The sequence below is a fragment of the Mytilus galloprovincialis genome, chromosome 3 (genome assembly GCF_965363235.1).
Source record: "Mytilus galloprovincialis chromosome 3, xbMytGall1.hap1.1, whole genome shotgun sequence".
NCBI lineage: Eukaryota > Metazoa > Mollusca > Bivalvia > Mytilida > Mytilidae > Mytilus > Mytilus galloprovincialis.
Window position 1 is genome coordinate 58,013,474 of NC_134840.1, and position 15,805 is coordinate 58,029,278.

General features: G+C 32.3%; 1 protein-coding gene across 1 annotated transcript; it reads left to right on the top strand.

Annotated features, from left to right (window-relative positions):
• The first annotated feature begins 6,372 nt into the window (after positions 1 to 6,372).
• LOC143066742 (monocarboxylate transporter 12-like) lies at positions 6,373 to 12,062 on the top strand. The gene is made up of 3 exons (XM_076239552.1): positions 6,373 to 6,384; positions 9,356 to 10,130; positions 11,142 to 12,062. Exons 1-3 carry the CDS (start codon positions 6,373 to 6,375, stop codon positions 11,381 to 11,383), a joined length of 1,029 nt encoding a protein of 342 aa, XP_076095667.1. The 3' UTR covers positions 11,384 to 12,062.
• Positions 12,063 to 15,805: the final 3,743 nt, after the last annotated feature.

Consider the following 15,805-nt stretch of genomic DNA (forward strand, 5'->3'; position numbering starts at 1 on the left):
ATACATTGTTACATACACGAGCGAATCGTACAAGTTGAGATATATAAACACCATAAGATGGTGACAAGGGAACGTCACCATCTAAAAATGGATAATTAACAATAGGAAATGAAAAATCATCTCTTTTATCATAAATTTTTGTATTAAGCTTCCCGTTTATGATATAGATATCAAGATCGAGGAAAGGGCAGTGGTCATTGTTATCATTAGCTTTATTTAAAGTAAGTTCTACAGGATAAATTTCTTTAGTATACATACTGAAGTCGTCATTATTTAGAGCCAATATATCATGCAAATATCTAAAAGTATTGTTAAATTTTTGTATCAAATGTTGTTTTGATGGGTCTTTGCTAATTTTAGTCATAAATTGTTTAAGAAGACTGTTTTTGGACAATCAATGAAATGAAAATACAAGGAGAGCAGATACAGCCAAGTTTCAATCTATCAACAGCTTTTGGACATGGTTCAACTTCACTATGCATTGCGCCGTCTTTTACTTCCACTTTTCCCGTTTATTCTGCTAATTCTTCAACTCCAGGAAAATTCGGATTCCTAGCTTCCTCGTTTTCCGGTGTAGACATAGTTTCCCCCGAACTAAGGAACGATATCATTACAGGTAAAGATGTCAATCTTAATATGTTATTAATCCAAACTATAAAAACTCTACTATAAAAAAAGAATAAGGAATCAGATGTAAGACTCCATAGAAATCTATCAATGGACGAATTTGTAATTGCCTTTGAGCGTTACAAACGTATTATGGGTACAGTTTTCCCTAACAGAAACGAGGAGTTTTGATACCTGGCACACATCATTGAAACAGAAAACATCTGGCCAGACTGTTTTTATGAATATCACAAAATATTCTCAGCTAAATGTGCTGTCATGCTAATTCAGCACAACATCAAAATAGATTGGTCAAAAGGAGACTCAGATTTACGTAATATTGTATGTGCAGGTTCTAAGATCAACACATGTAGAAAGTATCACTCAACAACTCACTCCACCGTTATATGTAGTGTACAGCCACAAAGAAATTCTACTTCATCCAGAAATACACCTGATTCTCTTGGCCGTGATGTTATTTTTGTAGATGGTGTACCCGTTTGCAACAATTTCAATGGATTTAAAGGTTGCACTAAACCTTATTGTAAATATGTTCATGCTTGTAAAACTTGTAAAAGTAAAACACATAGCAAAGTTGCTTGTCAAAACTACAAAGAAGGTTAAAAACACTGATCAAAACTCAGTTAAAGCAAACAGTAAATATGTACCTAAAAATGACTACCTTCTGATTTTAAAGCCTCTTCACCTATAAATTGTGACCTAAGAAACCACCCCGACAGAAAATTTGTTAGCTTACTGTGTAATAGTGTTAGATATGGTTTTGATATGTTAGTTTCTGACATTAATATTTCTACTTCTGAATGTAAAAATGCTCTGTCAGCCAGGAAAAATCAAGATTCAGTAACTGCTCTAATTCAAGATGAATTGGTTAAAGGCTTCATTCAGGGTCCTTTTTTACACCCCCCCCCCCTTTCTGTTTATAGGGTTAGTCCAATCGGCAGAGCAGTACATGAATATTCTTTGAAGAAAAGACTTATATTGGATCTTTCCTTGCCTCACAACAGCTTTGCTCATGATATTGTGAATGATTTGATAGACAAAGATTTATGTTCACTTAGTGACATTAAAGTTGATGATGCAATCAATGCAATTCAAAATTATGGTTTAAATAGCATTTGTTGTAAGGTAGATGTCTGCGATGCGTTTAAACAGTTGGATATTTTACCTACCCAATGGCATTTATTTTGTTTTAAATGGGATAATTTTTAATATCATTATGTAATACTTCCTTCCGGTTGTCGATCTAGTCCTAAGTTATTTGATATGTTGTCAAGAAGTTATTTGATATGTTGTCAAGGACGCCTCCGGGTACGAGAATTTCTCGTTGCATTAAAGACCTTCTGCTGTTGTCTGCTCTATGGTCGGGTTGTTGTCTCTTTGGCACATTCCCCATTTCCATTCTCAATTTTATGTTGGATAGCCAAACATAATTATAACATTAATGTAATTTTTCCTCTTTTAGATGATTTTTTGACAGTTGATATGCATACTGATTGTGGAGAAAGAACAATGGCTTTACTTTCTTTAATTTTTAACAAATTGAGTATTCCTTTATCGAAGAAAAAGACTGTTGGTCCTTCTTGTGTGTTAGAATACTTAGGCATTGTAAATATGCAAGCTATATTGCCTCAAGACAAAGTGAAAAGAATTACAGATTTTATAATGTTTATTTTAAGTAAAAAGTCCTGGACTAGGAAAGAACTTGAACAGTTGCTTAGTCATTTAAATTTTGCAACTAGAGTTATTCTTCTAGGACGCTCTTTTGTTAGTTATTTGTACAAGTTAATGTCATCTGTCAAAGAGAGTTTTTATCATGTTCATTTAAACAAAGAATGCAAAGCTGATTTATACATGTGGTTATCGTTTTTGAAAAATTTGAATGGCATCAATTTCTTTTATGAAAAAACTTTTAACTAAAGCAGTAGATATGATGCTTTATACAGATGCGTCCTCTTTTATAGGATTTGGTGGATATTACCAGCATAAATGGTTTTGTGACCGTTGGTCCGACAATTTACCATGCAAATCCGACTTTGCCTCTTCTATAGCCTTTTTGGAACTTAATCCTATAGTTGTTGCAGCTGTTCTATGGGGTAAGGAGGGGTGTGGAAAAAGGATTCTTTTTTATTGTGACAATTTAGCAACAGTCCACATTATTGCTAAAGGTCGATCGAAAGAAACAAACATTATGAAATTAATGCGTAAGCTTACAATGTGTGCTGCAACTTATAACTTTGTTGTTTATAGTGAACATTTACCGGGAAAATCTAATGAAATTGCTGATGCATTGTCTCGTTTACAGATGAACAAGTTCAGACTTTTAGCGCCTCTAGCAGAAGCAACAGCCACTCCTTGCCCATAGCTTTCAGACATTCTCTGAAATATTATGGAAATATTCAGTAGCAGATAGTACACGATCGCATTATACTACAGGTTTTGATTTATATAAGAAGTTCTCCTTACTGCAGAGATCATTCTGGACTTCAAATGAAATGCCGCCTGTTTCAGAAACTTTGTTACTAGGATTTTTTGCCTTTTACGATGAACATAAAAGCTTAAAATATAGCACTATTAAACTGTATTTATGTGGTATAAGATATTATTACTTGCAACATGCAGGATTTAGTCCTTTAGAACAATATGGCAAGCCATTATTATGTTTACAAACAATTTTAAACGGTTTTAAAAAGAAGCAGAATTTTGTGTTAAAAGGCCTAGATTGCCAATTACTATGTCTGTGTTGTATAAAATGGTTATGCTATTGAGAAGCAATTTTTTCAGTCTTTTTAACAATGTTATGTTAGAAGTAGCTTGTGTTGTAGCTTTTTTTTTTTTTTTTGCTTTTTTTGCGTTGTGGAGAGTTCACTATACTTAGCAACTTTGACTCGGAAACACATTTGTGTGTTGGTGATTTAGCAATTTTTGAAGATCATATTTTGTTACATTCGAAAAAATCTAAAGCAGATCCTTTCAGACAGGTTGTTACTATACCCTTATACAAAAGTGGACACATTATTTTTCCTTGCTTTGCTATTAAAAATTATTTGTCTCTTCGAAAGAAAATGTCAAGTTTTACATCTGATGCTCTGTTTGTCTCTGATGAGACCATTTTTTATCAAACAGTCAAAATTATTTTAGACAATTTAGGTCTTGAAAGCAAAAAATATAATGGACATTCTTTCAGAATTGGAGCAGCAACAAAAGCACAGGAAGTAAGATTAGAAGACCACTTGATTAAATCTTTAGGCATGTGGTCATCAGATTGTTATATTAGGTATATTCATACCAGCCCTAAAGTAATTCAACAAGCTCAAAATCAGTTAGTTTCATCATTTTCCTTGTCTTAAACTATTGTACTGGCAATAAAAGGAGAAATAAACTTGGGGCTACAGCTGCTACGCATCTTTATTTGGACTTTTCGATAAAATTGTATACTTTTATCATCAATTTTTATCTTATCACCCAAGTTTTCTGTATATATTAATTTTCATTTATATGTTAAAAGGGGGATAACTCTTAATGTTTATTATGTGTATGCAGCTGTTAGTCCCCAGTTTTTCCAATGTAATTTCTATTTTCATATTATATATAAGTTTTAATAAATATTTTTATTAGCACTGGATCTTTATTTAGTCTGAGGATACATATATTCCACATTGAAAAACAACACATAGATACCTACATGTAGTTACTTATCACAATACTGGATATCAAAGGAGATGCAAGGTATACATCAGTGAGATAGTTTTGTCTTTGAAACTTAGGACTTTATGGTCAAATACGGTCTTCAACAATAAAGTTATTTCGATCTCTGTCAACTTTTAGGATGAATATAAACGGCAACAAACTCGAATGTTAATAAGCTTGACATCAATGATCACTAAAGGAAATATAATTTGTCGATAATACGTTATAGATTCGGAATAACTATAAAAAAAACCTGCAAATAGAAATTAGTTTAGTATATATGCATGCATTGGTTTCATAATTTTGATAACATTAAAATTATATGGAACTCGTTTCATATGGCTTTGATATATTTTCTTACAGGTCCATTATCCGGATACCTGATAGAAAAATTCGATGAAAGAAAGGTTGCCATTGCCGGAAGTGTGATTGCAGGTATCGGGTTGACGTCATCTGCTTTCGTCACTTCCGTTCCAGCTCTTATTCTAACATACGGCATAATTTCAGGTAAACAGATTATAGGGATACCGGAATTGTAGCAGACAAAAGCACTTTACAAAACAATGAATTCAATAATAATATCCACTGTTTCATTTTTTTTTCAGCTTTCTTCAACTTCGTATTTGGCCTTTAAACCTTTTAGTTCGTGTGCCACTGGTGAGGTAAAATGCCGTACCAAAGTCTAAGTCCAGTATCTTTGATGAGTTTTCATAGCATTAATGGAACAGTTAAAAACTTTTATAATATATGTTGCACTAGTAAATAGTGGCAGCAAGACTTTCGTTCAAGCCGAAAAGATAAGGCTAAGCCAAACCGTCGGATTCCCCCACATGTTATAAAAGGTCGGCAGGAAAATTTATTTTCTTTATTTCGATAAACATGTCCGCCCGTGTGTGGATCCAAATTAGTTATACACGTCAAACTAATTTTAATTCATTCTTGTGTTTGAAAGTCTTATCATTTACACGTTGGGTTCGACACAAAACAGATCTCGATTTTAAAGAAGAAAATAAAACGTGTGCCCACGAGTCGAACATGTATTGTCTTATTAACAAAAATAACTTCAAACACTTCAAACGTGTTTGACCTAACCATCCTGTTATTGACGATGCTGACCGGTAATTTCGTTCGTCCTATTTAAAGTAAACAAAATGCATGGACTCAATTCTAACCCAGTCTGCAAATAATCACATTAAATGTACCAATTTTACTGCACCAGATGCGATAAGACTCGTATCACTTTCAATAATGACAGCTAGTCAGTTTTAACCATTTTCGTATCGAAATAAATTCATTGCTGTAGGCGATTGCAAATGTACATTTGAGTACAGGGCATATTTGCATACTCATATTACACCCAACATCATGACTGTGGTTACAAAGTTGCTTGTCAATTTCAATCTTTTTTTAATTAGGATTAAACAATCTGATTATGTTGTAGCCCCTTATGTTGTTTATAAAACATTGTCATTTATGCATGACAATGTCATTCGATGTGTTTGAGCATCACCGCTCTTCGACACTTTGTACATCGGATACCAATGACCGTTTGTCCCGCCTACTTAAATTGATTGACAACCGTATTTTGAATTTCAAATCGGGACTCTTTATTCTTTAGTTTTCTATGTTGTGTCATGTGTGCTGTTGTTTGTTTGTCTTTTTTCATTTTTAACCATGGCGTTGTCAGTTTGTTTTAGATTTATGAGTTTGACTGTCCCTTTGGTATCTTTCGTCCCTCTGTTACATGGATTCAAAATAAATCTATTAAACTAAAAATAATTTTCAGTAGAAAATCCAAATAAACTACTTTTTCCATTCCATTTCAAAACAAGCAATGCATTTTCTAAGACATTTAGTCAAAAAAAATTTTTTTAGATGCATCCTCTTCCAAAAAAGGTCAAAAATATGTGCATAAGAAAGAAAATTTCAGCATGATATACTTAGTACCGATGTTTCAAATACTAATCAACTGTGAAAGATATTCTGGAGTCGTAAATTTACGAGATCCAATGAATTCACTTAAATAATGTTATGAAACCCATTAAAGGAGTGATCAGGATGTGTATGACTGTAAGATTACATTGTACTTTGTTGAAAATATTGTGTATAAAGGGATGTTCTCTTTTGTAATAAAAGTCAGTAAACCGTGCCTCTCTTTGCCAATTGAAATTTATACCTTTTCGCTACGTGCGTGAATATACTCTTGTAAAAGAGGCAATGCATTTCACACACTACTCTAAAATGTTAATTTTTACTAAAAACTCACGATATCTTTTATGAACAAAAATGTGATAGATAAAAAAAAATACCGTTTTCGTTTGATATTCTAAAAAAATCTTCGGTGCAAAAAGATGCAGACAATTTCCCCTGTATTTTTTTAACTTGCAAGCTAAGTATCTAAAATTTTGCATCGCTTACCAAATCTAATTAGTTCGAATCCGAAAGACATTTCATAAAAAAACCTTCTTTATCTTGGTGAATTGGTAATAATTATGTACTTTCGAATAATTCTTTGAATAAAAAAAGTCTGCGGTATAATTTACAACTCAAAAAAATATGTTTGACTTTCATTATTTATCATGAGATTGTAATTTAGTGGTTTTCGTTCGTTGCTGTGTATCATATTTGTTACTCATTGTTGTTTCGTGCATAAATCAGGTTTTTGTATTCTCGTTTGGAATGCTTTACATTTTTTTTTATGTCTGGGTCTTTTATGGCTTGCTTATTGCGGTATGGGTTTTGCTTATTGATGAAGGCCGTACAATGACCTATAATAATAACGCCTACGTTTTTTTATCTGATATTTTTACGTTGAATGCAAACTATACGAACCTACGAAGTCTTGTATTATAGGACTAGGGGTGGAGTGATTATTTTTTTTTTTATAAAACAATAAAATATACATAATTCAGTTTGAATCAAGTTGAAATGACATTACATTTCTCCATAGATAATTTTTTTTAAATGATACATACATTGTTCCTCGTACCCTTAAATCGTGATTTCTCTGTCGACCCTACATTGTTTAAGTCGTTGCGACTTTATCCATTAGCAACATATGTCCACAAAACAAAACTCCGGGTAAACAGGAGACCTTCTTGCTTTAAAAAGGTTCACATTGTCTTTATTGTGAGCTAGAGCTAGTTTCAAACCTTGGCGTCGTGTGTTTTTGAATTACTTCGTTGATGAATTCATCACTACAAAGTATTTGCAAAATCTTTGTGTCCGTGAAAACTTAGAGTTGTTTAAATTTCAAATTTCATCAAGGTCCCTCCTGTGAGACTGTCTGACGGACTTCAAGGTCGACAGGGTAAGAGGTGAATGTATTCAGGTTAATTTAGGTTATGTGGTACTATGGGTAAATGTCTGGTTAATATATATCTTATCTTTGATGTGCCGCATTAGCATCCCTATAAAGTAAGACAGTCCGTGCGTGACCCATAACATACGATATTGTATGTATTTCCCTGGCGACTTTCTAGCAAAATCCGGACTATATACTATATCAATTAACGTGTCTGAAGACGAATTTGTGTAAAATAATTTTGTTTGATTTTATGTTCTGAAAATTTAAATACACTGAGCTCTTGAACAGATCTTTTCGGACATCGAGTTGGGCCTATTTTTTTTTTTTTTTTTTTTTTTTTTGTGTGTGTAAATTCGGGATTTACACCTCTTGGGACTCGGGAATCAGTTATTAATTTTTCGGGATTCGGCATAAAATGCTTTGTTTTTTCGGGATTTCGGTATTCAGCTTTTGTTTGGGTTTTTTTTATGGAAACTCCGGATCATGATATTCCTCATACCCTCTCGCACTCTCTTCAGCAGGCAAAGTTGAGGGAAAAGGAAAATTATCCTGACTGTTTGAGAATTTGAATTTGTTAAATATTTGCAATTCTAATACAATCACAAGACCTGCAGATTTTTGTATTTCTTTATGTGGAATGACTACAAAAAGGGGATGTATACGACTTCCCAGACTGAATCTACGATTCATGTTCGTTACTTAACACTTTTAATACCGAAACAATTAGAGATATCAATATTTTTTTTTTTCAAATATCGAATACTGGTTTCCAACTAAATGTTTGAATATATCTGGAATATTTTCCCTCATATTCACAGCTATCTGAAGTTAGTTCATAGTAACCTGTCGGCTCGACAGGATCGGGTCAGGACTCCAGGCTAAGCAGGACCTCAGTTTAATATAGGTGTGGCAATCCATCACCTTTGTCCAATCAACTGTCCTTTATGATCAAAATTGATGGGATTGTAGTCGAAATAATGTAATTTATATAATGACATTGTAATAGTTTTAGGACACAGTTACATCAACATCAAAAGATAATGTACTTTTTTGTGGAAGCTGTGGACTACTGGTCAAAATAAAATTGATTTCTACAAGTTACTTTGTAACCACTGTCATGATGTTGGGTATATCATATTATAATGAGATAAAACCTTTCATTTTTATATCAGATGTCTCAAAGTTTGACTGTTCACAATTGCTAAAATGTTGCAATGTGTTACAATCTTTTTTAATAAACGATAGATTTGTTATTATTATGAGTACACGCTAATTTTTTTCAATTTTCGTTCGAATTCGCATGATGATATTATTTTTTCTATCTCTATTTATGGAGATTTTTTTTTTTTTATATATAATGAGAAATACCTGTACGTGCAGCAACGATCAAATACAAATTAAGCGTCTCTTCGATCGCAATGATATAAAGTCTCGTGTTGCTTCAACTTTTATTACAAACATTCTGTCTTGGTGGTAAAGGGTTCTTAAAATTTGGTCATATCGTATATCGGTTCATTTTAATGGCGTACTCTAGTGAAATGATATAATCGCCACAAAATAACTCTCTGGAAGTTTAAATATTATTCTTCCGGGTGGTTCGACCGTAAAACAAATCGCTTAAGTAAATAAATCTAGTCCCATAGATAAAAACATTGACAGAAAGAATACAAAATGCCCCTGATCTGTTATTGCAGCGGTAACATAACGTAACAATGTCACCATACGACATATAAGCTTGGTGTCGGGTGTGGGCTAGCATTGGCGATAGCATCTTCTGGTGGTGGAATTGGTAGTTTTGCATTCCCACCATTTATTCAAATGTTAAATGAATATTATGCATGGCGTGGCATGTTTTTGATTCTTGGAGGAATAACTCTCAATATATGTCTATTTGGATTAATTCTCCGCCCATTGGCAAAAGTCAGCCCGAAGAAAAATCAACAAAAGTCGAAAAATAATAAGTTACAACAAAGCTTTGATAGAAAAAATCTGAAAACTAAAATGATGAACGAAGAAAGAGTTAGATTCTTCGATAGACATTCTTATTTGAAAATTGTATCATTTTACGTCCTTATGGCCAATAGTTTTATGTATCAATTTGGTGCATCTATTATATTAGGTCACCTGCAAGCTTATGCTGTTTATCATCTAGGATTTACTACGCAAAATGCCGCAATATTGTATACAATTTCCGGTGTGATGGTTCTTGTTTTCAAACTTCTACATGGTGTATTTGCAAATATAAGCCATGTTCAAATATTTCGGCCTATTTATCAATACATATTTTTCTATGCAATAGGTGGAATAGCAACAATATTTTTTACTTTTGATTCCCAATACTGTGTTTACTTTTCAAGTGCGATATTTGGAATGAGTTATGCAGCATGTGGTGGTTCACTTATACCAGCTATTGTCATTGACATATCTGGCGTAGAATCATTTGGTGTTGCATATGGAATTGTGCTGCTCTGTCTATCAATTGGACAGTTAGTTGGTGCTCCGATTGCAGGTAAGCGGGGGTTTTGTTTTTATCTCGATAATAGAAGGATGAGCGGAAAAAGGACACAGACAAGAAATAATTATGCTCTCTCTTACTGCTATCGTAGGTTGGTGATGAACATAGCTACCTTAATACTTAAACCCCTTTGATAGAAATTAAAATATGATCTTGCAACAAAAAAAAAACCTTAAATTTGAAAAACTTAATGTTTAGTTTCTTTAAATGATACAAAAGGCTCCGAAAAATGTAAACATTCAAACGAGACAACAAACGGTCTTGTTTGTAACAAAACAGTTATGACAGGCATGCATCAATGACAACCAGTGTACTTTGGGCTTTTGATTTTTTTAAACAGGCACATACAAAATGTAGCGGAATTGAGTATGTTGTGAGCGTTTAACCATCCACTTACCTACAACAGGTGTTAAAAATAAAGTAAAGACAAAAAAAACATGGCACTTAAATTAAAGTCATCATCAAAACATAAAAAAACATATAACCAAAAAATAGCTTTTAGTTAGAGGTGTTCAGTAACAATCACAAGTATGTGAGGCTAAATTATACACTTTGAAGAAACCATACGTGCCGACGAACGCCCCTATTCGTATGGGAGTCTTCAGATTGCACTAGACTCAATATGATGAAAATCAATGAGACAGAAAACACAAAATGTATCACGAAAACACAACATTTTTAACACAAGATAATACAAAAAGACAAGGTAAACTTCTGAAGAGATATGGGGAGATAAAAAAAAACAAACAATATTTAAGAAGGTAAACTAATTTAAACTCACTGAATCCTCATTTTATTATTTTTATCTATGGAATTATAATTTTTCCTTAATTGAACGTAGAAAAAAGCAATTCATTAAATCACGTACTGAAGACCAAAACAAATATTTAAAGAAATACTATACAATTATACTATAGAAATAATGCAAGCATTTACTTACAGTAAGCTCAAAAACATATTAGTTAAATCATTTTTCAACATATGTCTTAATAATAATTTTTGCAGGTCTTTTATATGAACACAAGAAAACATATGATACCGCCTTTATTCTAGCAGGAACAATGATGATAGCAAGTGCCTTAATAATGGTATATCCTTTGAGAACTGATCTTAGTCCTTCAAAACTAAATAAACAAATTGAACCTAATGAAGAAATCGATTTGAAAAACAATGAGAAGCGTAGGGATTTTGATCCAATATCTGTATCTTCGTTTAGGGAAGCAGAACAAGTCTCCAACGTACAATAATAGACAGCTTACAGTGTGCAAAGACATATTCCCATAATTGAAAATGTTAACATCGACAACATTATCAGAGTGACAGTCTAGAATCATTAGAAATTTGACTAAGATCTGCAAGTTTAGTGTCTAGACACGGTATTACAGAAACAGCAATCCAGAAGACTTCTTAGTCCATTTCGCCTAGAAGGTCTGAAACATATTCTGATTTCTGTGAAAACCACGGTTTTCCTTTTTGTTCAAGGTACACTTTATATTAATATTTGAACAAAAACTATGTATTATGTCATGTTTACATACAAATTTTCAAGTAATGCTAACGAAAATCTCCTGATATTTTGGACTCTTGTAGATTAGGAACAAGACGTTTTAAGCGTCATTTCGAACTTCAAGTTCGTTGCTACACTCAACTAAAACATGCTTCGGAAAAAGAAAATAAATGCAATCAGCAGAACTATTTTTTTGACTGATAGTTGTGTCTATTATCTGCAATGTATTCTTATTCAACGGTTTTTAAGCCTTAATGACATATCATTCCAGCCGTTTTTTGTGCTTCATTTTCCAACATAAAAAAATACACAATCAGTGATCGGAAAGGAGATAAAAGGAAAACTCTAAAGTGCATTATTAGTTTCCGGAAATTTTTCATAGTGCTCCTTTGTACATTTCTCATTTAAAATAACAGAAAACTTGCAAACTCAACTAGAGATTTTTCAAAGTTTTCAAAGTCACATTGTCTGTCCTGTGTTACTCGTGTGATTTTGTTAACGCAATTTACTGATGTCAAACGAACTTCGATTCTAATTTTCTGTATTTCATACTCAACCTCTTATCAAATACCAGTTCTTTGTATTCTTAGTAATATTAGGTTAATAAATATATTTCAAAAATAAAATCCCGCGACATTAATTGACAAATCACAGTTTTGAAATATATGATATTATAATAATAAAGAGACCTGTTTACTGAATAAGTATTTCTATCACGCATGTATCCTTGCCTGCTAAAAGAATATTCCCAAGTCTTATAATATGTGTTATAACATTCTAACAAAAGTTTGGATGAGCCATACCAACTTATATGTTTTACATGAAGCATTATATTTACAGATAAAACGCTGATACAACTGAAAAATTGTAATTGTATTTAATTGGTATGTGGTATCTGTTACCCTGCAAAATAGAGGCGATAGACACCAAAGGGGTATTCAAACTAATAAATCGAAACAAACTGATAATGTCATAGCAAAAAACTAAAAGCGATGTAAAGACAAACCATAGTACACAAAACACAAAGACAATGTAAAGACAAACCGTAGTACACAAAACACAAAAACGATGTAAAGACAAACCATAGAACACAAAACACAAAAACGATGTAAAGACATAAACAGAAAAACGATGTAAAGACACACCATAGTACACAAAACACAAAAACGATGTAAAGACAAACCATAGTACACAAAACACAAAAACGATGTAAAGACAAACCATAGTACACAAAACACAAAAACGATGTAAAGACAAACCATAGTACACAAAACACAAAAACGATGTAAAGTCAAACCAAAGTACACAAAACACAAAAACGATGTAAAGTCAAACCATAGTACACAAAACACAAATACGATGTAAAGACAAACCATAGTACACAACACACAAAAACGATGTAAAGACAAACCATAGTACACAACACACAAAAACGATATAAAGACAAACCATAGTACACAACACACAAAAACGATTCAAAGACATACCATCGTATACAAAACACAAAAACGATGTAAAGACAAACCATAGTACACAAAACACAAAAACGATGCAAAGACAAACCATAGTACACAAAACACAAAAACGATGTAAAGTCAAACCTTAGTACACAAAACACAAAAACGATGCAAAGACAAACCATAGTACACAAAACACAAAAACGATGTAAAGTCAAACCATAGTACACAAAACACAAAAACGATGCAAAGACAAACCATAGTACACAAAACACAAAAACGATGTAAAGTAAAACCATAGTACACAAAACACAAAAACGATGCAAAGACAAACCATCGTACAAAAAACACAAAAACGATGTAAAGACAAACCGTAGTACACAAAACACAATAACGATGTAAAGACAAACCATAGTACACAAAACACAAAAACGATACAAAGACAAACCATAGTACACAAAACACAAAAACGATACAAAGACAAACCATAGTACACAAAACACAAAAACGATGCAGAGACAAACCATAGTACACAAAACACAAAATAGAAAACTAAAGACTGAGCATTTCTTACCCACCAAAAGCCGGGGTGATCTCAAGTGCTCTGCAAATGAAGGCAAATGTAACTTCTGTCTTGAAGTATAAATTCTGGGCACTGACGTTGTTTATCGTCTTAATAACGTGTTATATAATATTCTTTTGTTTGCCTTCATTAATATTAGTTGTATTCTTGTCTTTCGTTTTTTGCTAATGTGATTTGTCTATATGCCTTTTAGTGTTTCTTTGATACATATGACGTGACTCTGTACTTATACATCCCGTCATTGTGTTATTGTTCTATAATTTATACCTTCTTGTCTTTCATTTTTATTGCTGTCCTTTGTCTATAAGCTTTTTTGTGTTTCTTTGATAAATATGACGTGGCTCTGTACTTTAACATCCCGTCATTATGTCATTGTTCTATAGTAAATTTTTGTATTCTTGTCTTTCATTTTTGCTATTTGTGCTTTGTCTATATGCCTTTTTGTGCTTCTTTGTTACATATTTATTTGTTTTTATAGTTATATAACACAATGTTGACTACTGTACCTCTATTTTTTTTTCATTTTTTATTATGTCGGTTTGCTTTGTTCGTTGTCAATATAATGGAATTTGATGCAACTGTCATACAAGGGAGAGGGTTAGCAAGCTATAAAACCAGGCTTAATCCACCATTTTCTACACAAGAAAATGCCTGTACCAAGTCAGAAATATGACAGTTGTTATCCATTCGTTTGATGTGTTTGAGCTTTTGATTTGCCAGTTGATTAGGGACTTTCCTTTTTGAATTATCCTCGGAGTTCAGAATTTTAGTGATTTTACTTATTTCTGTGTTAATGCAAGGTTATATGTTCATTTAAGTCGCTTCGTTATTCAAAAATTTGATGATGAATCAATTGCTATCAGAGATCAACAAGTTATATGATATGACATTTTGATCAGTCTCCAATGTACTAATATTTGGTCAAAATATGTTACTGCTCCTTGTTTTTACACTAAATATATGATCTACTTTTTAAAATTTGCTTACTTGTATTTTATTTAATGTTAATTCTGGTGAAATATGTATAACAATCTTTTCTGTATTATTTTGTATCTGAATTTTGTAATTTTTTTTTTTACTTCATTTGCTTGGTGTCACTATATTTTTTAATCTGTTGCCGTACTGTCTATATAAGCTTTACATTTACATGTAGTATTAAGTGTCATTTAAGGGGGTAGACCTTGGTTCAGGGAGATAACTCTTTAAATCAGTTAAGCGTTTGTAAAAGTCAAGTTCATCAATGTATTTTAAGCATTTACATGAAACAGATTGAAAATAATCTATGTAACCTAGAAGCTTAGAATATACTTTTGAAAATGGTTGACACAAACGTACTGATGATTTTAAGAGTTATTTCCCTTAACCTAGGTCTACTTCCTTAATATGTTCATATTAATCAATATATCCCTTAGATCATTTAGTCATTTTACCAGTCTGTGATGAAATGTTTTTAGGTTCTGTGTCACTAAAGTGCACATTTTCCGGCTATATGTGCAACCAAAAGCATGGTGTTATGACTGACAGTCAGATGGTAATTTGTTTCCTTTTGATTTTTTTATTGTTTTGCATTAGTGAACATACATTTTAAAAAAATAATTGAAAATCATATAATTTCAACTTTAAAAGAGGAAACCTTGAACATTTTAACAATATTGATTCCAACATAATAAAATACAGAATTTCACAAATATAACTGGTATTAATTTTAAACAATTTTCAACATTCTATGTTGTGATGATCTGTAGTAGAAATATTGTTATTCTCATCTCCTCTTGAACAATGTCATCTCAGGGTAATTCAACAAATTTGGAAATTGTAAATTTGACAATGATTGAAGTTTAAAGTCATGAAATTCCTCCCTAATAAACTTTTTGTTACGTGGTTGCTTACGCATAGTCTAATTTTTTTATGGCTGCAAAATCTGTTATTTAAAGTTTATGAATGTTTTAAAGACCTTATCTCTCGAAATACAACATAATGTCAACATAGACTTCCTTCTTGCGTTGAAAAATATTTTTCTTTCTGACTAAGCTGCTTCAAATCTGATATTTTCAATAAGGAAATACTGGTTAATACCTCATTTATCATGCCGAAGCACCTTAGATGTGCCTCAGTCTTTAGT

What these genes read in the sequence shown, in the direction of transcription:
- LOC143066742 (XM_076239552.1), top strand. An exon ending in AGTTGGTGCTCCGATTGCAG is followed by an intron (nt 10,131 to 11,141) that starts GTAAGCGGGGGT and finishes TAATTTTTGCAG; the next exon opens with GTCTTTTATATGAACACAAG.